This window comes from Aotus nancymaae, unplaced genomic scaffold (genome assembly GCF_030222135.1).
Source record: "Aotus nancymaae isolate 86718 unplaced genomic scaffold, 86718_ANA_hifiasm-v0.15.2.pri h1tg000059l, whole genome shotgun sequence".
NCBI classification, from domain to species: Eukaryota; Metazoa; Chordata; class Mammalia; order Primates; family Aotidae; genus Aotus; species Aotus nancymaae.
Genome location: NW_026988473.1, coordinates 61,557,054 through 61,584,839, shown reverse-complemented (window position 1 = coordinate 61,584,839; position 27,786 = coordinate 61,557,054). Strand labels below are relative to the sequence as shown.

Here is a 27,786-nt window from a genome sequence, read left to right as displayed (position 1 = left end):
TTATATACACATATTTTCAGGAAGCCAAAATCTGAATAATTATAAATAATATGGACAGAAAAATACATTGTTAGATGAAAGCACAAGAAAAGCATTGTTTGGTTCTTTATTTAGCTATACTTTTCTATTCAACATTAATTGTTTCTAATTATTTAATTTGTTCAATTCACCTTGACACAGTATATTTTCTATTTGCTGTGCACATATTTGTTTATTGAAGTTCTGAGGAAATCTGGGGAACATTGCACTTTTTTGTCATAGTTCTTTTTTTAAAAAACTTGATTTTTTATTCGTGTTGACAAATATATTTTAACAGAAGCATTTAATATATAACCCTGAAATATAATTTTTAAAAAACCATGGTTTATATATGAAATAATGGCTGTAAAAAAAAATGAGTAATACTAGGACCTTTATTCAGAATCTTTGTGTCTTTAATTATCTGTCATTATAACTTCATTATTTAGAAATACTCTACTAATATCACAGTATATATTAATTTGGAAACTATAAGGGGTCTTATAAAGTAGGGGAAACTCATGGATATCTAACTGCTAGCTTATGAAAAACTTCCTTGACATTGACTCATATCTTTTTTTGCCCCATTTTTAATTTCAGCAGATTTCTGTTAGTAATTATTTATCAATGCTTTAAAGAAATAACCTATAGAAAAGCTAAGTTTTCATTCCCTAAGAATAAATGTAAATTGATTAATCTCATGAGAAATTGTTTTATAAGCAGGTATCGTTACATTATATTCCTTGTAATTGCTAAATGGAGGTAAACAAAGTAGTCCTAAAGCAAAATTTATTTACCATTTCTCCTATGAATACAAAGGCCAAGTATGGTCTATTCATGACATTATACCACTGTTTCTATTATTTCCCATGTTAACCTTGTGTAGTTGTTTAAAACATTCCTTTTTCTTTGTCGATAAAGAAAATATGACAGGGAAATATCAATTACTGTTGATCAGTTATACTTGTTTAAAATAATGTTCAATGGGCCAGGCGCCGTGGCTCATGCTTGTAATCCCAGCACTTTGGGAGACCGAGGTGGGAGGATCACAAGGTCAGGAGTTTGAGACCAGCCTGGCCAGCATGATGAAAAATTAGCCAGGCATGGTGGCACATGCCTATAGTCCCAGCTACTTGGGAGGCTGAGGCAGGAGAATTACTTGAACCTGGCAGGCGGAGGTTGCAGTGAGCCGAGATCACGCCACTGCACTCCAGCCTAGGTGACGGAACAAGACCCTGTCTCAAGAAAAAAAAAGTCTAATGTATACTGTTTTAAGTAGGTTGTACCTTAATGCATGATGTGAGATTTTAGAGTTAACAATTATGTTTGAATCTGGATTCACCCATTTACCATCTATAGACAACATTACATTTGTCCCTTGGTATCCATGGGGCACTGGTTCCAGGACCCTAATGGATAACAAAATCTGCAAATAATATTTGTATATAGCCTATGCACATCCTCCCATATGCTTATAATACTTAATGCAATGTAAATGCTAGGTATAAAATTGTTCTACTGTATTTCTAATTTGTATTTTTATGGTTGTATTAATTTTATTTCTTTGTAGATAATTTCAATCTGTGGATATGGAGGGCTAACTGTACCTAATTTTTCTTAGAGTTACATTCCAGTACTTTAAAATGAAGATGATAATACTTCCTCAGAAAGTTGTAGTGAAGAATATATGAGAAATGGTGCTGGCACTGTAATACATGCTCAATAAATCTTTTCTCTTTTTGTTTCCCCCCTTTTAACTATTTGCTTTTCTTACAACATTTCTAACCCCAAAGACTGAAATTTAGTTTATTCACTAAAGAAATATTTATCAGCAGAAAGGTCAGAAAATTCCACTCGTGTTACTTTTGCCTCATCTCATCTTTGACTGTTTCTCCATGTTTTATTCCTTGGGCTTCTGCCCTTTTTAAACACACACACACACACACACACACACACAGACACACACACTCTCGTTCTCTCTCTCTCTCTCTCTTTCTCTCTCTCTCTCATTCTTGATCAGTTCTCCGTGTTTTATTCCTTGGGCTTCTGTCCTTTTCACACACACACCATTGACCATTGCTCCGTGTTTTAGTCCTTGGGCTTCTACCCTTTTTAAACACACACATACATACAGACACACACACACACACATTCAACACACATAAAACTTCTTTCCATTTGTTAAAATTTGTTTTTGATAAACATAAAATGGTGTGTGTGGTAATTGTTCAGAAAGGAAATGCTTATGTAGAATAATGCCTGCACACAGTTTTCTCTTTTTTTTTTTTTTTTGAGACAGGATCTTGCTTTGTCACCCAGACTGGAGTATGGAGTGCAGTAGTGCGATCTCAGCTCACTGCAACCTCTGCCTCCTGGGTTCAAGCAACTCTTCTGCCTCAGCCTCCCAAGTAGCTGGGATTACAGGTGTGCGCCACCACGCCTGGCTAATTTTTGTACTTTTTGTAGAGACGGGGTTTCACCATGTTGACCACACTGGTCTCAAATTCCCAAGCACAAGCTATTCACTTGCCTTGGCCTCCCAAAGTGCTGGGATTACAGGGATGAGCCACCAGGCCCATCTTACAGTTTTCTCATTTTAACAACCATAGAGTTCTTTAGAAAACTGGTCTCCAGATTATTTTTAGCCATTTCGATGACATCTATGAATACATATATTCCTATCTACAAATGAGCCAGGGAACATTGCCCAAATAATATAGAAATATTTGGGACCATTGAGAAACCATTTGGTTTATTGACTCTGATTTTGTATAATGAAATTCAATTTTGAAACACCTGATTGTCATACTAACATTCTTTTAATTAAATTTATAAATTTTATTACATACCTGCTTGTGAAATAGGCACTATGCTAAGCAATTGGGGATGTAATAGTGAATAGATGGCTCTAAGATCTCTAAGAGGGGCTGCAGGCACCTGTGAAAGGCCTCAACTTATAAGGAATAGAATATTATATGTGTATTTTCTGGGGAAGGACGGTAATTTTTCTCAAGTTTTCAGTCAGAGCTGTTTATGCTTATTATAAATGAGATGTTCTATGACATGACATTCCAGTTAGCTTTAACTCAATACAGTGGAACTGTTACTGACATAGTAAACTGTCTTGTCCACATAGGTCTCTCATGGTTGTAAAGGTTTAATATAGAAAGCATTGTAATAATCTTTGCCTCCTCATAAAGTTAAGATCTTAGTTGTCACTAATAGGTATTTAGTACCTAAAATAATGTGGAGCATCATCTCATTTGACTTGGATGAGATCATATCTAGAGCATAGTATTTCTCTTTGAATGGCAGACTCTGAAAGAAACATTAATGTAGTAAAGACCTTTATGGGAACAACCACAAAGACGATGATTGAATGAACTCAAAATGCTTTATCTAGCAGAAATTTACTCGGACATAGATGTCTTCAAACATTTAAAGGATTGACTTGTAGAAGAGTATCTCAAAGGCTGAGCCTTTGATTACTGGATTCAAATAATGGGGAAGCAGAACTGAGTTTGATAGGAGTGAGAATGTTTGTTTTGCATTTTACATTGCAGGAGAATGATTGTCTTAAGTCTAATAGATGTTGTCAAAGCATTTTTCAATTAAATGTGCAAGTTTACGTGGAGTTTTGTAGGAGGCACTAATCTTTTTAGCAAGAGATCTCTTTAGAAAGTCATGTAATAAGGAAAGAGCAAGTAAAACAAAGATTTTGACTTTTTCATTTAATAGGTTACATTTAGATGTTTTTCTTAGTAAATATTTTACTAGTAAATTAAAAGCCTCTTGTTTTTTCTTAAAACAATTTATTTAAAGTAATAGTATTATTTTCTTGGCCATTAGTTGGTGTTGGAAACGTGTTTCTACGTAATTCTTAAAAGAGGATTATATAACAAAAATTATCTAGTATTTAGAGTTCTGTTTTCTAAAGCCAGTGACGTCAGCTGTCTTAATGACTGATAAATGTAGAAATATAACTGAGCTTTGCAAACTAAAAATCAAATGGAATATTTTTGAATGAGAATTCATCAAAAAGGAATAATTTGACATAGTTAATCTTCTACTGAAATTTAATACCATAACATCACCACAGTCTTGAAACTTGTACTGTTAGGTAGCATCTTCCATTTCTGTTTGTTGTAAAATTAATAATACATTTTAGATTAATAGATACATAGCAGTTAATTTATATATAAAGAATTATACTTTAAGTTTAAACAAGATTTAGTATGTGATTTACAAAACAATAAAAGTAGTTAAGTTTCATCATACCATATGAAATTGTTAACATTTGAGCATTTTGACCTATAAAAATGGTGCTTTCACATGACTCAACCAAGTATTATAACAGGTTTCAATAGCAAAAATATTTAAGCTCCAGCCAGTGTCCCACTTATTCCAGTTAATGTTTAAAACAGAATTGCCACAAAAGTATTTGTTATTTCATCTCTAGTTTAGGCCTCAATGAAAGGAGATAAAAGTACAGAAAAAAATTTTTGACGTCTAATCAGATATGATGTAATAAGTGATTTTATTCACCACATGGGGTATGTTAATAGAATTTGTTTAGGAATAAACAAGATAGGCTCAGCCCGATGGCTCATGCCTGTAACCTCAGCACTTTGGGAGGCTGAGGATGGCAGATTGCTTGAACCCAGGAGTTTGAGACCTGCCTGGGCAACATGACAAAACCCCATCTCTACAAAAAATACAAAAATCAGCCAAATGTGGTGGCACTTGCCTGTAATCTCAGTGACTTGGAAGGCTGAGATGGAGGATTGTTTGAGCACAGGAGGTTGAGGCTGCAGTGAGCTGTGATTATACCACGGCACTCTAGCCTGGGCAACAGAGTGAGACCCTGTGTCTCAAGAGAAAAAAAAGGTAAGCAAAGTTTTAAACATAACAAAGTTGTAGTGTTTGGTTATTAATGATAAGAAAATTTTAGCAAATAAAGACCTTAGACCAGATTCCATTATAAGCTTCTTCAAGATCTAAGTGGGACTACAGAAACTACTTTTATACCAAGTATACTAAGGAAGATAAAGTTTATATGCAGACTGTTGAGCAGTTACTTCTTAATATATACATATAGCCAGTATTCATACAAAAAAGTGCTTAGCATCATTATTCATTGCAGAATTTCCAATTAAAATCACAATGAGGTACTACCTTACTTCCATTAGAATTAGTAAAATGAAAATGGCTTACAGCACCAAATGTTAGCAATGATGTGAACCCACTGAAATTCTTACATCTTGTTATAGATGTAAAATGATGCAATCACTTTGAGAAACAGTTTGGCAGTTTGTTCAGATGTTAACAAACTGTTATCCCAAAGCCTGTAAATTTCATTTCTGAGTATTTATGTTAGAGAAATGAAAACATGTTTACAAGAAGCCTTGTATAAGAATGTTCATAGCATCTTTATTCTTAACATTACTCACACAATGCATTATTACTAAGCAATAAAAAGGGATGACTTATGAAACTGTATGGATCTGTCTCAGAATTCCTTGTATGTGAAAGAAGCCAAAAAGTACATACTGTTTGATTCCATTTGTGATGTTTTGCATTAATAAAACAAATAATCTATTGTATTAGTCCATTAGTCTCTGAGCGGACGTCCAACTTTTTGATTCCCAGCGCCGAAATCTGAGCAATCCACTGCGCCGGCCAAAACAGCGGTGTTAAGATTGATGGTGCTTTTCTGCCTGGGAATCTCCGGACTCTGCACCAAGAACTGCCGCTCTAAGGCACCAGCTAAACCGCCGCACCGGCCACAAGGGTCGCCCTGGCGACCCGTGGGGCTCCTCCGCTGGGAATCTCTTGGTCCTTGAGCAACAAATATTCGTCTGAAAGTGTGGCATCCTCTCGTTCTCTGCGCTTTCACTGGGAGCTAGGTGCCCGAGCTGCTAGTGATCAGCCATCTTGGATCTTTCTATCTGCGGCTTTTCAAGGCACACGGTGCAAGCTGTCAGTGGATCTAGCATTCTGGGGTCTTAGAGGACAATGGTCCTCTTCTCACAGCTCCGCTAGGTGGTGCCCCAGTAGGAACTCTGTGTGAGGGCTCCGACCCCACATTTCCTTTCCACAGTGCCCTAGCAGAGGTTCTCCATAAAGGCCCCACCCCTGCAGGAAACTTCTGCCTGGGCATCCAGGCATTTCCATACATCTTCTGAAATCTAGATGGAGGTTCCCAAGCCTCAGTTCTTGATTTCTGTGCATTCACAGGTTCAACACCGCATGGAAGCTGCAAAGGCTTGGGGCTTGTACCCTGTGAAGCCACATATCGAGCTCTACATTGGCCCCTTTCAGCTATGGCTGGAGTGGCTGAGATGCAGGACACCAAGTCCCCAGGCTGCACACAGCATAGGGACCCTGGGCCTGACCCATGAAACCATGTTTTCCTCCTAGGCCTCCAGGCCTCTGATGGGAGGGGCTGCTGTGAAGACCTCTGACATGCCTGGAGACATTTTTCCCATTGTCTTGGGGATTAACATTTGGCTCATCATTTCTTATGCAAATTTCTGCAGCCAGCTTGAATTTATCCTCAGAAAATGGGATTTTCTTTTCTATCACATTGTCAGGCTGCAGATGTTCCAAACTTTTTTTGTTTGTGGGTGGAGATGGGGTTTCACCATCTTAGCCAAGCTGGTCTTGAACTCTTGACCTTGTGATCCACCTGCCTCAGCCTTCCAAAGTGCTGGGACTACAGGCATGAGCCACCGCACCCAGCCTGATGTTTCAAACTTCTATGCTCTGCTTTGCTTATAAAACTGAATGCCTTCAACAGCACCCAAGTCACCTCTTGAATGCTTTGCTGCTTAGAAATGTCTTCTTGCTTAGAAATGTCTTCCTCCAGATACCCTAAATAATCTCCCTTATGTTTAAAGTTCCACAAATCTCTAGGTCAGGGGAAAATGCCACTAGTTTCTTGGCTAAAACATAACAAGTCCCACATTTTCCTGTCTTCTTCTGAGCCCTCCAGATTATTCCATCCTCTGCCTGTTACTCATTTTCAAAGCCACTTCCACATTTTCAGGTATCTTTTCAGCAGCACCCCACTCCTGGTACCAGTTTAGTATATTAGTCCATTTTCATGCTGCTGATAAAAACATACCCAAGACTGGGCAATTTACAAAAGAAAGAGGTTTAATTAGACTCACAGTTCCCTGTGGCTGGGGAGGTGTCAGAACATGGCAGAAGGCAAGGAGGAGCAAGTCATGTCTTACATTAACGGCAGCAGGCGAAGAAAGAGAGAACTTGTGCAGGAAACTCCCGTTTTTAAAACCATCAGATCTCATGAGACTCATTCACTTATCACAGCAACAGCACAGGAAAGACCCACTCCTATAATTCAGTCACCTCCCACTGAGTTGACAGCACATGGTGTGGGTATTGTGGAAGTTACAATTCAAGATGAGATTTGGATGGGGACACAGCCAAACCGTATCATCTATGGTTATAATAATCAAAACTGATTTCTTCTTGCTTTGGTGTGGAAAAGAAACTGAGTAGGAAAGGACAAGAGGGAATTTTTGTGGAAATAGTTATATTCCTTATGTTGATTGTGGCATGGATTATACAATATATGCATTTGAAAGAACTGATGAACTCAGTGTTTGAAATAGTTTATTTTACAATATGTGAATTATACCTCATTAAAAATGCTTTCAAAATTGGTAATGGTTTGACAGTTATTTTCAAAAACCTGAATTTGAAATAGTATATGCAGTTTTCATGTACTCATAAACTGTATGAATGTATTTCTAAACCTAATATATATAAAACCTGCTAATATAGCACAGTGATTAAGATGGGCTCTAAAGTCAGACTGTCCGAAATTCAGTCTTTCTAAATTGTACTAACCTACCTTAGGCAAATTACCATACCTCTTTGTGTGTCCTCAGTTTCCTCAGTTGTAAAATGGGAGTAATTTAATACTTATTTAATTAGGTTATGTTGGAATTATATGAACTAATTCATATAAAACTCTTGGAATAATTAATGCTTGAAACAGAGTACTCGTTCACTAATGTTAACATCTTAGATTAATAGTACTGCTATTGATATTACTAATTAATGCCTTTCTTCTGTTTTCTTGGTCTCCATATTTTTTTTTTTTTTACCCACTGAATCATTTGGAATTTATACCAAAAAGCTGGAATATTGTTGCTCAACCATGGAATCATAAATTTAAAATATTTATAAAAGACTTGTTATATTTATTCTGTGCTGCGCTCTGTATATGTGAAAGATGTGAAGACCTGGTCCCATTTCTTGTTATGGGAGAAAGGTACAGGGAAATATTAGATAATTCAGAGTCACAAAGTCTGTGATGGGGATCATCAAGGGTGCTGTGGAAGAACCAGATACTTGGCTCATACTTGGCAGAAGATAACGCCTATGCTTGACTTTTTTTATGGGGAGGTAGGAGTGTCTGTTTCTTTTTGTTATTTTATTTTTTTTCATTGATTCTGATATGTTTAGCACCTACCACTAATTCAAACTCTGAAAAACTCCTAGGCTGTTAGAAATCATATGTCACAATAATAATGATTAGGATGATGTGTTTCATTTCACTGAAGTCTAGATTAACTTAAGGTGCATATTGGAAAACATAAGAGTTTAGAATCTGATTAAGTCAAAGTCAGTAACCAGTCTGCCCAAAACTAAGTCATGAACCTTTTTACCCTAATATGAGTGTCTCATCTCAGTTAATAGCAGCGACATCCTTTCATTGGCCTTACCCTATGGAATATGTCAATAGAATTTCTTTAGGAATGAAAAAGATAAGCAAAGATGTAAATATAATCAAGTGGTAGTGTTTGGTTATTAATGATGAGAGAATTATAGCAAATAGAGACCTTAGACCAGATTTCATCAGGTGCTTCGATAGAATCAGAGTGGGACTACAGAGATACCTTTTACACAGTGTGTAAACCCCAAGGCCCAAAACCATGGAGCACATTCCTAACTTTGCTTTTTCTCTCATTCCACATCTACTGTAACAGCAAATCCAATAATCTCTTTATGCATAATTGCATTTAGAATTTGATCACTTCTTGTCTTATTCATAGCTATATTCTTGTCCAAGCCACCATCTCTTTTTTGTAAAATATATACAATTGAGTAGTTTTCAGTATTTTTACAAGTTATGCGACCAGTACCACTGTCTGACACCAAAATATTTTTCTCACTCTAAAAAGAAAACCCTGTACCCATTAGTAGTTATTCTTCCCCTTTTCCTATCCCTTGGCAGCCACTGGTTTTACTCTGTGTCCATATTTTGCCTATTCTCCACATTTCATATACATAGAATTATATAATATGTGGCTTTGTGTGTGTGGCCATTTTCTTTCTTTTTTTTTTTTTTAGATGGAGTTTTGTTGTTGTTGCCCAGGCTAGAGTGCAATGGTGCGATCTCAGCTCACTGCAGCCTCCAGGTCACTGCAGTCTCCACCTCCTGGGTTCAAGTGATTCTCTTGCCTCAGCTTCTTGAGTAGCTGGGATTACAGGCATGCACCACCATGCCTGGCTAATTTTGTGTTTTCAGTAGGGATAGTGTTTCTCCATGTTGGTCAGGCTGGTCTCAAACTCCTGACCTCAGGTGATCCTCCCACCTCAGCCTCCCGAAGTCTTGAGATTACAGGCATTAGCCATTGAGCCCGGCTGTGTGTGGCCACTTTCAAGTAGAATAATCTTTACAAGGTTTATCCATGTAAACAAATCAGAACTTTATTCCTTTTTATGGCTGAGTAGTATTTCTATATGTAGATATATTAGATTTGTTTATTCATTCTATACTTGTCTTTGAGAGAGTAATTGAAATTAGCCAGGGGGAACACATTCCAGGCTAAGAGAGCAGAAGTGCAGTCACCTGATATCCTAAGAAAGCATGGTATTTCAGAGGGATGTCTCTGATTTAACATGCCTGAGAGAAGAAATGGTATGGAGAACAAAGAGCAAGTGAAGGAGGGGGAGCAAAACAACTGGATTGTTGTTAGGGTCCATAATCTAAAAGATTCTATAGATAGTGTTAAGAAATTTGAATGTGATTTGAGGGAATTCATAAAAATTCCCTCTAGTTCAGATTTAGGATTTTTTAAAATGATTCAAAATAGGGAAAACCCAAAGATGGGTAGTTTTCTGTTTTCATATAATAATGACTACTTTAGGCTTGTGTTTAAATACATTAATCTAGATTAAAAGATTTTTAGGCAGTTGTTCTTTAATAAATTTTACTGCTAAATTCCCTTTTTGCTTAAAGTAGTGAAAGTAGGCCAGGCGCAGTGGCTCACGCCTGTAATCCCAGCACTTTGGGCGGCCGAGGTGGGTTGATCACCTGAGGTCAGGAGTTCAAGACCAGCCTGACCAACATGGAGAAATCCCGTCTTTACTAAAAATACAAAAAAAAAAAAAAAAAATTAGCCAGGCATGGTGGTGGGTGCCTGTAATCTCAGCTACTTGCGAGGCTGAAGCAGGATAATCGCTTGGACCCGGGAGGAGGACGTTGCTGTGACCCAAGATCCCATTGCACCCCAGCCTGGGCAACGAGAGGGAAACTTCATCTCAAAAAAAAAAAAAAGTGGTGGAAGTAATTGAAATGGATTTTCCTAGCAATATCATCTCTCTTATGTTTTGAAGCTTTTAAAAATAGATGTGGTACATAACTTCAGTATATTCTTCAGTTTCCACCGTGACTTTGAAAAATAATAAATAGATGGAGCCATTTGTTGTATATGGAACTCTCTTTTTCTTTCTTTCTTTTTTTTTTTTTTTTTTAACATAGGGAATTCTCAGTGGAATATGAGAAGTAATAAAGCATAGAGCCTTAAGGTAGAATTGGGCTGTAATGAAATTAGGGAATTGGATCTTTGCCAAAAATAAAGTGAGTCGTAATTTTCCTTTTTGTAAAATGCAGGCAGAACCAGACAAGACTTCGAGAAAACATCTAGTCTTACCTTTTTATATTAGACAGTTAAAATTCTATACCATTTATTGTATATGCTAGTATGATATGTATGAACATGTATGTTTCATTCTCATGCATAGTAAATGGTCGTCATTTTAATTTCTGAAAGATTTTTATCAGTGGCAAAGCTTTCCTTAGAAGACCAATTTAATAATAATCAAGAGAATCCATTCTTTAATTTTATAAGTAAGAAGGCTGAGGCCTAATGAAGAGGTATGACTTGTTCAAGGGCTCTTTGGAAGGCAGAGTTCCTACTCTAAAGCAATAGAGTATAGCTGGCATGGAAGTGGAAAGGTAGAGGAGGGTAGGTGTATGTGACTTGACAAGATAAGAAAGCAAGTCATTTCATCTTAGCAGTTTTCACTTTGAATTAGAGGTATTTACATTGCACATTGAAAATACAGATGGGAGAATCTTAGTGCTAATTAATAACCTAGTGGCACATCTAGAACTACATTTCCCAACTCTTAGTCCAGGGTCTGCTTTTTATCTTCAGCATTATGTACTGCTTGTCTGAGCAAGAAAAATATCCAAGTGAGTTTTCTAAGTTGTAAATGGCATTTAAATTAACTATATCACACCTTTCCTTTTGCTAGTAAAAATACAGGACTTTATTTACCAGATATGGGGATAAACAACTGTAGTCCTAGCTACTTGGGAAGCTGAGGTGGGAGGGTCTTGAGCCCAGGAATTTGAGGTTACAGTGAGCCATGATCAGGTCATTGCACTCCAGCCTGGATGACAAAGTGAGACCATGTCATTTTTTTAAAAAGTAGAATTTATAGGTTAGAATCATATTTATTTGGAATTTTCTGGTATTGTTGAATTGTAGCAGGAGCGGCCACAGGAAACGGATCTCTCGGACACCGAATACAGGAGGAAGGAGTTTATTCAGCCAGGAGCAAGGTGGTATAGTTACCTAACAGCCCTAACAAAGGAAGGTTCCATCTTTATATAGGCTTACACTTTAGATGTTACACGTGGAAGAATCTTAGGCTTATAGCTTAACATATGAAAGGGGTCTCGATTTACAGTCTCAGGAATTACATATGAAAAGGGTTTCGTTTACAGTCTTAGGAATTACATATGAAAATGATCTCAGTTTACAGTCTCAGGAATTACATATGAAAATGGCTTCGGTTTACTGTGGCATCGCTGTGCCACAGTTTTGGTCAAGGCTGCTAAGTGTGAGGTGTAAAAGTACCAGCCCAACAGCTTTTCAAGCGACTCTTCACCTAAATGAGTGGTCTCATGTACGGCTTGTACAACTGCGGCCCCCAGCAGCTGTGGTACTGCTATTCTTCCATCTGGCCATTGGATCATCCTTCTTTAATCAGTTGCCCCCTTCTGTCTGGAGAAAGTCTCTTTCCTCCTCAGAGTAAGTAGGTATTAGATCAGGGATCTGGGGTATCAGTGGGGCTGTAACTGCTATTCGGTAGGGGGGCAGATCTGCCTTACGAGCTGCTGAATCCGCTCGGGAATTTCCCAGGGCCACGGAGGTGTGGGCCCACTGATGTCCTCGGCAATGCATGACTGCCACTCTCCGGGGCTTCCAGACTGCTTCTAGCAGCAGCAAAATTTCATGCTGATACTTTATTTCTTTTCCCCCTGAGGTTAACAGGCCTCCCTCTTTGTACAGTGCTCAATGTACTTGGAGAGTCAGGAAGGCATATCGGGAATCTGTAAATGTTTACAACCTTATCTTTACTCAGCTCTAGGGCTTGAGTTAAAGCAATGAGTTCAGCCTTCTGAGCTGAGGTGCCCTGAGGCAGGGATCTGGCCTCGATTACAGTGTCCAGAGTTAACACAGCGTAGCCTGCACATCTTTCCCCTCATGGATTGACAAAGCTGCTCCCATCCACGTACAACTCCCAGTCTACTACTGTCCACGGCTGATCCTGAAGATCAGGCCTGCTGGAATACACTGTGTCTAGGACTTCAACACAGTTATGTTCAATGGGACCCTCTGACATTGGGAGCAAAGTGGCCAGGTTTAAGGTATTGCAGACTTCAATGGTGATACGGGGATTTTCACATAGCAGGCCCTGGTATTTGGTCAACCTAACATTTGATAACCAGTGTTGCCCTCTGGTATTCATAAGAGTCACTACGGTGTTAGGTGCCTTGATATTTAGGTTCTGTCCCAGAGTTAGCTTCTTGTGCTAGCAGAGCAGTTGCTGCCAAGGCCCTTAAGCATGGGGGCCATCCTTTGGAAACTCCATCTGGCTGCTTGGAGAGGTAAGCTACAGGCCTGGGCCAATGTCCTACTGTTTGGACTGGGACCCCCAACTGCCACTTTTTCTCTTTCTGCCACATATAATGTGAAAGGCTTTGTTAAATCGGGCAGCCCCAAAGCTGGAGCTGACATTAGTTTTGTTTCCAGTTCCTGATAGGCCTGACGCTGCTGGGATCCCCATTCAAAGGGCTCCTTGTCTCCCCACTTAGTCACTTCATAGAGGGGTTTGGCTAGTACTATGAAGTTTGGAAATACACAATTTACAAAACCCACTGCTCCCAGGAGCTCTCTCACTTGCCTTTTAGTCTCAGGTTCTGTCACTTTGCAAGTGGCTTGATTCCTCTCTGCTTCTAGGCTGCGTTCCCTCTTCTGGATGGTGAGCCTCAGATATTGCATTTGCTTTTTGGCAAATCTGGACTTTCCTTTTAGACACTTTATACCCACAGTCCTCCAGGTGCCGAAGTAAGGCATTTGTTTGCGCACCCGACTGCCATGGGGTGTCCCCATAGAAGGTTATCAGCATACGGGGGCAGCGTGCAAGCAAGAAGCTTCTGGGGGGCAGTCATGGGCTGAAGCCTCCCCAAGGATGATGAGAGAGTTTTTGAGCCCCTGGGAAGCTGGGTCTAGGTGTATTGAGTGGTTACACCTGCTTCTGGGTTTCTGCCATTGAAATGCAAACAGTTTTTGACCCTCCAAGGCCAGTCCAATGCTAAGGAGGTATTCTTTAAGTCCAATTAAGTGAACCAACTATCCTCTGCTGGCAGTAATCCCAACTGCATGTATGAGTTGGGTGCAAAGCCATGCAAGCCCTGCACTGATCTGGGTGATATTATCAGTCTTCTGCTTCTGGCTAGGAAGGCTCCACCTTCCTTCCCAAGGGACAATGAGAGCCTAGATGACCCCTGCCTGAGGCATTTTTAGCTGCAGGGAGTCTCTTTTTTTTTAATGGGACAGTGGCCCTCGATTTGCACACCAGGTTTTGCCAGAGAAGGGGGACAGGGGCAGTCCATTAAGTACAAGAAAGTCTGTTCTCTTAACACCTTAATAGCTCTAACAATATTGGTTCTGTTTTTTTTTCATGGGGGGTTACAGGGCTGTCTTCCAGACTGTGGGCTCTTTGGCGGCATATGAGTCCAGCCCCCATCTCTTTTAGTCCAGTGGCTCTTCCATTAGATTGAACAGAGCCCCTTCACTTTTTATCTGGATCCTCGTGCTTAGGATCGCCCTGTTCTCCCATTAACTGTGGGCATTTTTTTCCCCAATGTCCTATTGCTTGACAAAATGCACACTGATCGCATTGCAGGTGCAGGTGGGCAGACTCTGGGGCTTTCCAGGAACCCCCCTTTTTCCACGCTCTTGGGGGCGTTTCTCTCATAGCAGCAGCTATCAAGTCAGCCTTCCGTTGAGCCTGACGTTCCCTTTCCCTATGATTTTCCCTCTGGCTTACTGCCTCTTGGTTTACAAACGCCTGGTTAGCTACTTCCAATGACTGAAGTATTCATACATGCAAATCCTGCCTGTTTCTGCCACTGAATTTGCCTGGACTTGGGAGTCCGCATTTCTCAGTGGCGAGGGGGATGGTGGTTTCTAGCAGTCTATCCCTTGGCTACTAAAACATTCGCTGCCTGCGCTCTTAGCCGCTTTGGAGGGTTTAACACTAACTGCAACCACGAGTCTGTGTATGGAAATTGATCAAGGTGTTCTAGCTCCCCGTATATAACCTCATGCCTTACTTTGGAGACAAGGGGCCTGTCTAAGGTCCCCTCTGGGGGCCAACCTACCCTAGATGCTGGCCAATCTTCCCTACATAAAACCCTTAATTTCTCTGGTATCATAGTTACTTTATAATTCCCACTAAATCCCTTCTTGAAATGTTTCAGCATGGTTTCTAAAGGGGTGGGCTTACTATGGGAGTGAGCCATATTAACATTTCAAAGAAACAATTCCCACAGTTAGGAGAGTGTTAGTTCACTCACAGCACTTCCCGCCTAGCAAGACACAGCACAGAGCACTCTCCGATTTACATTGACTTCAGTCCTTTTACAACGCCCAGAGGCTTCTTCACTTAGCCTTATGTGGCGTCTCTAATTCTTACAAATTGCTCGACGCATGAGGCCCTTCCCAATGGGCCTGATACCTTTTACAACTGATGAGTCCAGCTGGACACATCTACACACAGACACACATCCACACACACAAACACACATCTGATTGCTCTCCTTCCAATTCAAAACCATAAGCAAAAGTTTCCAAGTTTACAGAGAGCTACCTTCCAACGTGCTGATCTGGCACCCGTGGGTGATCAGGCCATGCTTCCACCCAAAACGGGGTGGGCTACTTTCCTGGGTTCAATCTTTTCTTACAAATTGCTCAATGACACAGACATACATCCACATACAGACACACATCCGAATGCTCTCCTTCCAATTCAAAACCATAAGCAAAAGCTTCCAAGGTTACAGAGAGCTACCTTCCAACGTGCCAATCTGGCACCCGTGGGTGATCAGGCCATGCTTCCACCCAAAACGGGGTGGGCTACTTTCCCAGTTCAATCTTTTCTTACAAATTGCTCGATGACACAGACACACATCCACACACAGACACACATCCGAATGCTCTCCTTCCAATTCAAAACCATAAGCAAAAGCTTCCAAGGTTACAGAGAGCTACCTTCCATTGTGCCGATCTGGCACCCGTGGGTGATCAGGCCACGCTTCCACCCAAAATGGGGTGGACTACTTTCCCGGTTCAATCTTACCAAATTCAGTGAGCCAGACTTCCCCAAATGCTCATTCCTCCTCGGTGTTCAGCCACTGGGTGGATCCGCACTGCAGGGCCTCCCTGCTCCGCTCTGGTGAAGCTTTTCCACCAGGCAAATACCTGCCCAGGAGCGCTCTCAGGATGCGTCACCCCAGCGAGCAGGAGTCCCCCTGCAGGGACGCTCCACAGGGCTAGGCTAACCACCTAAGAGACTTTTTCCCGCTGTCTGCTATCCGAGACTTGCTTCCTGGCCAACGCACCAAAATGTAGCAGGAGCGGCCACGGGAAATGGATCTCTCCGACACTGATTACAGGAGGAAGGAGTTTATTCGGCCGGGAGCAAGGTGGCATAGTTGCCTAACAGCCAATCTCCCCTAACAAAGGAAGGTTCCATCTTTATATAGGCTTACACTTTAGATGTTACACGTGGAAGAATCTTAGATTTATAGCTTAACATATGAAAAGGGTCTCGGTTTACAGTCTCAGGAATTACATATGAAAAGGGTTTCATTTACAGTCTTAGGAATTACATATGAAAAGGATCTCGGTTTACAGTCTCAGGAATTACATATGAAAATGGCTTCGGTTTACAGTCTTAGGAATGAAAAGGGGAAGTTTACAGTCTTAGGAATAAAAAAAAAGGGGAAGTTGATCTAAGATGCCTGGGTCTCCCTCTTCAGAATCAGTTATAAACCATTATTAACAAATAAAATCAGCAACCAAAATTTTTATGTTTTTAAATTGTGTTATTGGAACTGATGTTTTGCTGTTATTATTCAGAAAGTTCTAGATCTTAATTTTATAACAATATCAAATGCTGTTATCTCTGAGGGTAGAAAAGAAGTATTTTCGAATGAATCAAGAACAAAAAAAATACTCTTGCAATCAAGTTTTACATTGATTTCTTCTCCTTAGAGATAAACTTTTGAAATTAACAAACCTTTATTTTTATTTAGTTTTGTTCCTACTTTTCTTTTCAACCAAAGAGATCTTCATTGTCATTCTAATTAGTAGAGAGGAAAATTCGATATTCCTCTCTGAAGAATAGTATATTTTAATGTGTTTTTCTTAGTGCTTTTAAAATTCAGGGTTAATTAGGGCTAGCTGTACCAGTGTCTTGGATGTTCTTAATGTATTTTTTTATTTTAATTTCTAATTGATATTATTCAGAAAGTTCTCTAGAACAGGAAAAAGATTTTTATGCTGTCTTATTTTTTTCCTTGTTTAGAAATCGAAACGAGTTGGCTGAGACTCTTGCACTCCTGAAAGCACAAATTGATCCTGTACTATTGAAAAACTCTAGCCAACAAGACAACTCTTCTCGGGAAAGTCCCAGCTTAGAGGATGAGGAGACTAAAAAAGAGGAAGAAACACCTAAACAAGGTTTTTTTTTGTGTGTTTTGTTTTGCTTTGTTTTGTAATCTCTTCCATCTTCTTCTACTCCTCTTCCCAACTATATAATTCTGAATTTCTATCTCAATTTTAATTGGGAACCTTCCTATAAAAGGAGGTCGATTTTTCCTTAATTTAAAGAAAATGAGGCCAAATACATCAAATATGTTGTTCCTTTATGTAGAACGTTTAAAAAATCTTCATGAAAAATGTTCAAATCGTCAAACCATATTTTTTACTAAGGAATATGCAGTAATTCAGTGAACTTTTTTTATTGTGGCAAAATATACATAACATAAAATTTACCTTTTTAACCATTTTTAAGCATACAGTTCTGTGGCATTAAGTACATTCACATTTTTGTGATGCACCCATCACCACCATCCATCTCCAGAACTTTTTTGCTCTTTCTCAATTAAAACTCCGTATGTTTTAAACACTAAACTCTGCATCTTCCCTTGCCCCTAGCCCCTGGCATCTCCCATTCTACTTTCTATCTCTAATGAATTTGATTGTTAATATTGGAGGAATCATATAATGCTTGCACTTTTGTAACAGGCATATTTCGCATAGCATAGTGTCTTCAAAGTTCATTCATGTTGCAGGGGTCCCCGACCCCTGGGCCAAGGACCAGTACCTGTGTGTAACCTGTTAGGAAGTGGGCTGCACAGCAGGAGGTGAGCAGGGACCAGTGAGCATTACTGCCTGAGCTCCACCTCCTGTCAGATCAATGGCCGCATTAAATTCTCATAGGAGCACAAATACTTGTGAACCATATATACAAGGGATTTAGGTTGCACACTCTGAGAATCTAATGCCTGATGATCTGAGGTGGAACAAGTTTCATCCTAAAACCATACCCCACACCTACCTCCTGTGGAAAAATTATCTTCCACGAAATTGGTCCCTGGTGCCAGAAGGTTGGGAACCACTGTTGTGGTATATGTCAGAATTTTTTTCCTTTTAATAATAATAAATTATTGAATAATTGTCCATTTATGTATATACCACATTTTGTTTATCAATTCATCCATCAGTGGACACTTGAATTCATCCACCTTTTGGACATTGTGAATAATGCTGCTACGAACTGGGTGTACAGATATCTCTTGAGTCACTGCTTTCCCTTCTTTAATCCAGAAGTGGAATTGCTGGATCATATATGGTAATTCTGTGTTTAATTTTTTTGAGGAAGTGCATACTGTTTTCCACAGCAGTTGCATCATTTTACATTCCTTCCAGTAATGCCGAAAGACTCTAGCTGCTTCCCATCCTCACCAACCCTTGTTTCTGTTTGTTTATTTTTTATAACAGCATCTCATTGTAGTTATTAGTTCCTAATGACAAGTGATGTTAAGCATCTATCTTTTCCAGTGTTTATTGGCCATTTGTATATCTTCTTTGGAAAAATGTTTATTCAAGTTCTTTGTCCATTTTTTCATTGGGTTGTTTATTTTTTTGTTTTGCTTTGAAAACTCTTAAGTCTATGATAATTTTAATTGTTAAACCTGATTTCCAATTGAGTTTTCTAACTCCCTTAACTAGGCAGATCAAATTCTAACCTTTCTAGGAAGTTAAAGCCAAGTCCTGAGCTCTCCAAAAGGAAGGAAACCAACTGAAATTTTGATCAACATCTGTTTAGTTAATGTTTGTTATGGATAACCTTTTAATGATAAGGGAAGGAATTTGCTTTCTTTATCATGTTTTCTTTGCTTTAAGTTTGCCTCCACTAGTTTTGATTAGAACCTAAAAGTAATGTGTTACTACTTTATTTGCTGCTTTCAGGAAACCATTTATATAAAGCATTCTATATCTGCAAGCATTGCTTGTAAACAAGGAATTGTGCCTTTTAAATAATGTTCCTATATATTAAGCATTGCTTTTAGCCAAAATGCTGATTACTGTTCTTCATTGCTTATATGGTTTTCTTTCAAATATCTGTGGTGGTTTTATTTCTAAGCTCAATTTCTGATTTAAATAATTATTTTTCATATGTTAAAATTAAACTTTTAGACTACTTCAGGAAAACTTTTTTTTTTCCTTTGAGACAGGATCTCTCTCTGTCACCCAGGCTGAAGTGCAGTGGTACAGTCATTGCTCACTGCACCCTAGAACTCTTGGGCTCGAGTGATTCTGTCCCCTCAGCCTCTCCCGAGCAGCTAAGACTACAGGCATGTGCCACCAGGCCCAGCTAGTTTTCGTTTTTTATTTTCTGTAGAGATGGGGTCTCGCTCTGTTGCCTAGGCTGGTCTTGCACTCTTGGCCTCAAGCGATCCTCTTGCTTTGGCCTCCCAAAGTGCTGGGATTACAGGAATGAGTCACTGTGCCCAGCCATTCATAATAATTTAAAAGTAGTCTGAACCTCCTGTTGAATTTCTTTTCTTTTTTATTAGTATTTCCCAAGGATTAGTTCTGGGTTTAAACTTAATATTATTTGTTCATTTTGGTTATTCCTTCACATATTTTTTTATTCCCATACACAATTAAAATCAAAGCCAGAGAAAATGTGAATTGGAAACAAAAGTCGGAATAATAGAAATTTAAGAAGCAATTATTTCCAATAGAAGACCTCAAATTTGACACTGATCTTGAAGGGAGATTCATTGTGTGGTTTAAAGTAGAAAGAAAAACAGAATAAACTGTTTTTCTAGTAAAGCTCTTCCTAATAGTTAATTCTAAAAAATTTTTTTGTGGGGCCTCATAGTAGAGAATGGGGGATTTCAACAATAACAACAGCTAACATTTATTGGGCACATCCTGTTTTCTTTGCAGTCTACCAAATGCTGCATATGGATTTTCATTTAATCCTCATAGCAACTCTTTGAGGTAACTACTATTATTATTTCAATTTTACAGATGAGGAAATTGGAACATTTATATTGTTGCCTCAGGTCATATACATAATAAAGTCTAGATTTGGAGCCTGATCCTTCTATAGCCTGTGCTTTTAAAGTGGTCTAGAGTAGTACTTCTGAAACTTTAATATGTGTAGTGTTCACCTTGGGAGTTTTTTAAAATACAGAATCTGGTGGACGTAGGTCTTGGCTGTCTGCTGATTGATATTTTAAGAAGGACCTAGGTAATGCGGATACTGTTGGTTAGAGGACCACATTTTTGAGTTATAAGGTCATCTCCTAACTTCTGAAACAAATACACCAAAGGCTATTATACACCTGTTTCTGAAAACATTTCTCAGTGAACGTTGATGTTATACCTCTCAACAAGAAAAAATGGTCTGTGAGGGATGGCATCTCCTAAAAAAGCAGAAGAGGAGGAACGGGACATTTAATTCTCTTTGTTTTTCTCTCTTCTATTTTTATTTTAGAGACAGAGTCTCACTCTGTCACTCAGGCTGGAGTGCAGTAGTACAATCATAGCATGCTGCAATCTGGAACTCCTGGGCTCAAGTGATCCTCCTGCCTCAGCCTCCTGAGTAGCTGGGACTACAGGTGTGCACCACCATGCCTGGCTAATGATTTTTAATTTTTTATTTTGTAAAGACATGATCTCACTGTTGCCCAAGCTGGTCTTGAACTCCTGACTTCAAGCAATCCTCCCGCCTTGGCCTTCCAAAGTTCTCAGGTGTGAGCAACTCAGCTCAGCCTACCTTCTCTTTTAAATAGGGCTTTTCTGCTTCTGTTTCTCTAACAAAATGTTTCTTATTAATTCATTTATTCATTCAGTCAATACTTACTGTGCACCTTCTATGTGCTAAGCATAATTTTAGGAGTATAGTTTAATAAAGAAAGACTAAAATCCTTTCTTTTGTAAAGCTAAAACTAGTGGATAAAATAGTAACACATAAACCATTTACTGTGTGCCAGTACTGTTGTAAATGCTTTGCCTGTATTGTCAGCTCATTTTCACAACAAACCCTGTTTAGTAGTATAATATTATTACTTCCCTTTTTTCAGATGAGGGAAATTAGATAAAGAGTGACTTTAGTAACTTTCCCAAGGTGACACAGCTTGTTAAAGGCAGACGTAATATTCAAAACTAGGCAGTCTGTCTCCAGAGTCCTTGTGCCCTTTCAGTGCTGCACTTACGTATGATTTCAGCCCCCAAAACCCTGTCTCTCTCCCTTGTCCACTCACATGTAGTTCTTGTAGTCTGTTCCATGGCAAGACCAAAGAAATACGATTCTGTTCTGTCATTTTTATTCCTTTCAGATGTAAACAAACATTACCCTTGGGCTGTGTTGGGGGATCAGGGTGAGGTGGGAAGGAGTAGGTCAAAAGCCGAAAACAGTCCTGGGGAATGTCTAACGTAGAGTGTTGAAGCAAAATGTGACAAAGTTAAAAATTAAGCATGGTTGGATATTTGTGAATTAGGAAGCAAGAAGTAAAAATAAATTGGCACTGAAGAGGGAATAAACAGCGACTTTTATTCTTGTAGTTAAAATAGATTTTTCTTTAGTCATTAGTTAAATTGCCATGCCTTGTATCTTCCTTCAGTAAGGTAAGTTTTTTGTTTATTTTTGCCTAGGTGCTAAGAAGAAACATACTACCTGTAAAAGTGGGCAAAAAAATGAAAAATGGCAGCAAGTGGCCTAGAAAATGGTGACACCAACTAAATATTTAAGTTGACTTTGTTTCAAAGATAATTAGAATTGCCTTCTGAAAGTCTAAATTTGCTAGACTAGCATTCAGAATCTCACAGTCGGATCTCTCTCTCTTTATAGCATTAGCTCCTACTTTTTCATACATGAGTAAGATTATAGATTATCTGGATGCTTTTGTTTTCTCCATATCTCTTGGGCATTCCTTTCTGTTTCTGCATGCTATTTCTCTCCCTCAGATGTTGTCTCCCCTACTCCCATGAAAGTCTGGTTATACTTCAAGGACCATCTGAAATCCACCTTCTTGATCCCTTTTCTGAAATTTTATTTGTACTATTCGTATTCCACTTACGTTAGGGCCAGTCATGGCATCAGACTTGAAGCGCTCAAATACTTTTTGAGTTGTTATTCTCAGACTTTGGCAGATTTCCAAGTAAATGTTTGGTGTCACTAACAACCTTTTATGGAAGTTTAAGATCCAGTGTGTTAATTTAGGTTATGTACTACCTGGAAGGTATTGTGCATATAAAATACCATGGAATTTAATATATATTTTCATTCTATATTGGATACTGTATTCTAATTTAGAAGGGACCAAAAAGCTAAAAAGAAACTTTTCTGGGGAAAAACAAAGTTGAGGGAAGCTCAACTAACTTTTAGTTTTTATTCTACTAATTGAAAGAAGATTGTCCTTTTCTTGATTTTTGTAGTCATGCACTTCTTCCTGCAGGTGATGAGTTAAGGTATCAATTGAGAATTTCTTATAAAGAATAGAATTTACAGACTGGCTGCTCACAGTTCTAATTTGGCCCCAAAATGTGTTTATTTTAGTTTTTACAGTGCTGCTTTGTTTTTAAAAAGCTAAGATACAATTCACCATTTTAGTGATTTTAGTATATTCACAGCATTGTGCAACCATAACCACGGATCTAATTCCAGAACAATTCTAGCACCGTACAAAGAAACTCTGTACCCACTTAGAAGTTACTTGACATTTCTCCCTGTCCCCTGTAAATCATTAATCTACTTTGTCTTTATGGATTTGCCTGTTTGGAGCATTTCATAAAAATGGAATTCTATGGCATATAGCCATCTGTGTTTTTTTCTTTTAGTGTAATGTTTTTAACATTACACTAACATAATGTTAGAAACATAGGCTAAATATTACAACATCCATGTTGGAGCATGAATCAATACTTCCTTCCTTTTTATGGATGAATACTATTGATTTGTATGGATATTCTACATTTTATTTATCTGTTCATCACTTGATGGGCATTTGGGTTTTTCCACTTTCTGGTGTAAATGCAGTGGTGGATGTTTGTACAAATTTTTGAGGGAACGTATGTTTTCATATGACTGACTTTTAAAAATAAAGTTATTGTCAACATGTAAAATTGAAAATTAGAAAAGTTGGCAACTTTGGACTATCATTTTTATGTATCAAAAATGCTCTATAGCTGAGTAATGGTTGCCTCTACTTACGTGGGATTCACATTCCATTTTGCTCTACTCATTTTTTGTGCCCTCTAAAATTGGGCTTAGTCTCAGGTGCTTAGACCTATATATTTTTTTCTTACAGTGTAGTTTACGTGAAAATAAAACGTTTATTGTATTCATGTCTTTATCAATTTTGGAAAAACAAAGGTAGACCAAGAATTATTTCAGAAAAAGTAGGAGAGAATTGCTAATTGTTGATGTGAAGTATGTCAGTATAGTTGGTTGGGAGGCCCAGGCGGGTCAGGAGTTCAAGACCAGCCTGGCCAACATGGTGAAACCCTGTCTCTACTCAAAATGCAAAAAAGTTAACTGGGTATGGTGGTGGGTGCCTATAATCCCAGCTACTCGGAGGCTAAGGCAGGAAAATCATTTGAGCCTGGGAGGTAGAGGTTACAGTGAGCCGAGATTATGCCATTGCACTCTAGCCTGGGTGAGAGAGCGAGACTTCATCTCAAAAAAAAAAAAAAGAAGAAGAAGAAGGAGAAAATTTATCATTCATGAGTTTCGGAAAATAATAGTGGTGTGAATTTTTGAGTCTCTACAAATTCCCCCATAAAAGGAACATATTGATGACAATAACAACAATGTGTAGACAAAATGTACAACAAAGGTCTTAAAGATTCTTGGGTACTATGGGCCTCATGAATTCTCAGTCCTCACTACCCAAAGCTTTCCAAGATCAAGCTCTGTGCTGACATGGAACTGCTGGGCAAAGGCTCCAAATTAAGTAGGACAGGACAACAAGACAAACAAAAAGAAAGTTCAAATAAAATTATGGAAGAAGAATAGACTTAGGTGATCTCATAAAGTACATTGCTTTAATTTTGAGTATTTCACAATAATAACAGGAGCTCTAAAGTTATGAAATTGAAAACACTATCATAAAAATGCCTTTTTAAAAAAATTTAGGGAATCTGTTTATATATAAAAACACAACTAAAAAGGAGCAAGTTCAAATCTCCTGGGATTATAAGAACAAAAGAGAGCAAGAAGTAGAATAACATTCATACAGACAGGGAAAGCTTCTCAGAAAGACATGCCTATCAAACATGAAAACTGTAATAAGTGGTAGGACTCAGAAGAGTTAAAATTTTAAAAAGATTAAGATAAACACCTGAGTTAACAAACACAGAATTAATGCTTTTACAAAATAGAAAAATAGAAAGTATATTTGTAAAAAAAACAAAAAGAAACGTAAGATGTAAGGATTTGAGAGAAAATACTATACTGAACATAGCCAAAGAAGATGCAAGAGATAGGTGTCCACAAAAAAGAAAAAGTGAGAGGACAGATAAAATTTAACTAAAGACTATGTTGGAAAGCACTTTTCTGAAATAGATGGAAAATCAATGCAGACCAACCAACGTCAAGATATTTTCTAGTAAAATTACAGGGCTTTGAAGAAAGAAATACTTTGGGTATCCAGACAAAAAGACCAAATTACGTATGAGGGAAGGAAAATCAGACTGCCTTACATCAGTGCTTTATGCCAGAAGAAAAATGCCATAATGTATTTCAGAGATTCTCGAGGGGAGAAAATATAAACCAGTGACTTTATATCCAGCCAACGTGACTTTCAGATGGACTGCAGATAAGCTACTACCAATATCTATAACCTCTTTTAACATAGGTGTTTTGTACAGGAATCTTCTTGTGAATGAACTTTAGGTGGCCAAAATGACGGACAAAACATCAGTAGTGGGTGATAAAGAAATAAATGAAAATATAATCACGTGTATGAGTTTGTATACCTACATATATGTGTTTATGAGAGGAACCTAAGAGCAGCGACACCCCAGTAACAATGAGCACAGCCTTCAGATTTTGATTTCAAAATGTCATTGTCCTGTAAGAAGGACCAGAACTCCTTAGAGAAGAGATTGATTCCAGGAACAGGTGGGGAAAACACAAGATGAGCCTGGAACATCTGGTAGTGCTGGAAAAGAAGGATGTGCTCAAAAAGGGATTTGGGCATATCATTAGGACATAGATGTGAATAAAACTAGTTTTAGTATCTATCAGGGATCTTGCTTGCAACAATTATTACTGTAGCATTTTCTTAATGGTGATTTTCTATTTCCCTCATTACATCTACATGTTTTAACTGATGTTCACTTGCAGAGAAAAGCTGCCTGTTCACCTTTATTTATTTATTCAAATTAATTTTACAGTGAAGTAACCAGTTGATATCACCTTAACCAAATAGCTAACCTCACAAGTATGGTGTTGTGTTAGTCTGTTCTCATGCTGCTAATAAAGATACACCTGAGGGGCTGGGCGCAGTGGCTCACGCCTGTAATCCCAGCACTTTGGGAGGCCGAGGCAGGTGGATCACGAGGTCAAGAGATCAAGACCATCCTGGTCAACATGGTGAAACCCCATCTCTACTAAAAATACAAAAAATTAGCTGGGCATGGTGGCGTGTGCCTGTAATCCCAGCTACTCAGGAGGCTGAGGCAGGAGAATTGCCTGAACCCAGGAGGCGGAGGTTGCGGTGAGCCAAGATCGCGCCATTGCACTCTAGCCTGGGTAACAAGAGCAAAACTCCGTCTCATAAAACAAACAAACAAAAATCACCTGAGACTGGGTAATTTATAAAGGAAAGAGGTTTAATGGACCCACAGTTCCACATAGCTAGGGAGGCCTCACAATCATGGTGGAAGGCAAAGGGGAAGCAAAGGCACGTCTTGGTGGCTGACAGGAGAGCTTGTGCAGGGAAACTCCATTTATAAAACCATCACATCTGATGAGACTTATTCACTACACCAGAACAGTATGGGGAAACCATCCCCATGATTCAATTATCTCCTCCTGGCCCTGGGGACACAGCCAAACCATATTAGGTATATTGCCATGTAACCCTTGATACAGTGCACACATAATTTTTGTGGAATCATTGTCAAAAATGTATAACCTCAATCTAATCTTGAAAATACCAAACAAGTCCAAATTGAGAGGTATTTTATCAGAATAACCGTCAGGAATGGAGGCAACTAAATTGGAAAAAACCAAGGGAAAAAGAATACACTGAGACATAGATCCTGGAATAAAAAAGGACATTGAGAGAAAAATGGTGAAATTTGAATAAAATCTGTTTAATAGTATTTTACCAACGTTAATTTTCTGGTTTTGGTAATTGTAGTCTACTTATGTAAGTTCTTAACATTAGGAAATAGGGTGAGAGTGCACTTGAAGTTCTTGAACTATTTTTATAACATATCTGTATGTGTAACATTACTTCAAAACAATAATATTTGGTGTGCATTAAATATGTATTTATATGTAGCTAAATCTAAATGAAGGATACAAGGAAGTCTTTATTAGTTATGTGTTTTGACAACATATGTTGTTGAAAGGGAATCTGTGTGTGTGTGTGTGTGTGTGTGTGTGTGTGTGTGTGTGTGTGTGTGTGTGTGTTGGAGTTTCGCTCTTCTTGCCCAGCCTGGAGTGCAGTGGCGCAATCTCTGCTCACTGCAACCTCCACCTCCTGGGTGCAAGTGATTCTCCTGCCTCAGCCTCCCGAGTAGCTGGGATTAAAGGCACCTGCAACCACGCCTGGCTAATTTTTTTTGTATTTTTAGTAGAGAGGGAGTTTCACCATGTTGGCCAGGCTGGTCTTGAACTCCTGACCACAGGTGAGCCACCGCGCTGAGCCACATACACAAACTTTTAAACTTTCCTTTAAAGACATTGGTAATGGTGTCAGTATTGTTAGTCTAAAAATGTTTTGTATATAATTTGAGACAAAATAGCATGTGATATCCTAATTGTATCATCTGTGTCCTGAAAACCAAGACTCCCAGTGTAGGAAAAGCAAATAATACGTAAGATAGAAAAGGTTAAGAAAACAAGAACTATCAGAGTGAACTCATGAGTTTTGTTTTGTCTTTTTTTTTGTTTAAGTTAAAAATGTGTGTGTGTTTGTGTTTGTGTGTGTGTGTATTTTTCCTAAGCCTGTTTGCTGAAAAGGCTTAGAAACATTGGTCAGCCCAGTACCTGTGAGCATCCTCAATGCCCAGATTGTGATCTTGACATACAACTTCCCACTAAACTAAACCAATCAAAAAAAATAAAAAAAATGGTTGATTTCAATTCTGTAGCATGACAAGCTAGGAATCATCTTGTCATTCTAGGTAGTAGGAAAGTTATCAAAGTCATGTTAAAACGACTCAAGATAAAGAGTCAAGCACTTATCCTTCCTTTTGTGTATGAACTTTAACACTGTGTAACAAAATAGTAAATGAGTTAAGTTTGGGGTTTGTTTTTGTTTTTGAGATGTGGTCTTGTTCTGTCGCCCAGGCTGGAGTGCAGTGGCGCGAACTCGGCTCACTACAACCACCA

General features: G+C 38.6%; 1 protein-coding gene across 1 annotated transcript in view; it reads left to right on the top strand.

Moving 5' to 3' along the window:
- Nucleotides 1–27,786, top strand: part of RSF1 (remodeling and spacing factor 1) — a 166,094-nt gene that overhangs the window by 86,048 nt on the left and 52,260 nt on the right. Inside the window, exon 5 of the mRNA XM_012469593.2 lies at nucleotides 17,224–17,378. Coding sequence (XP_012325016.2) covers nucleotides 17,224–17,378 — 155 coding nt within the window. The remainder of the gene's footprint in view (nucleotides 1–17,223; nucleotides 17,379–27,786) is intronic.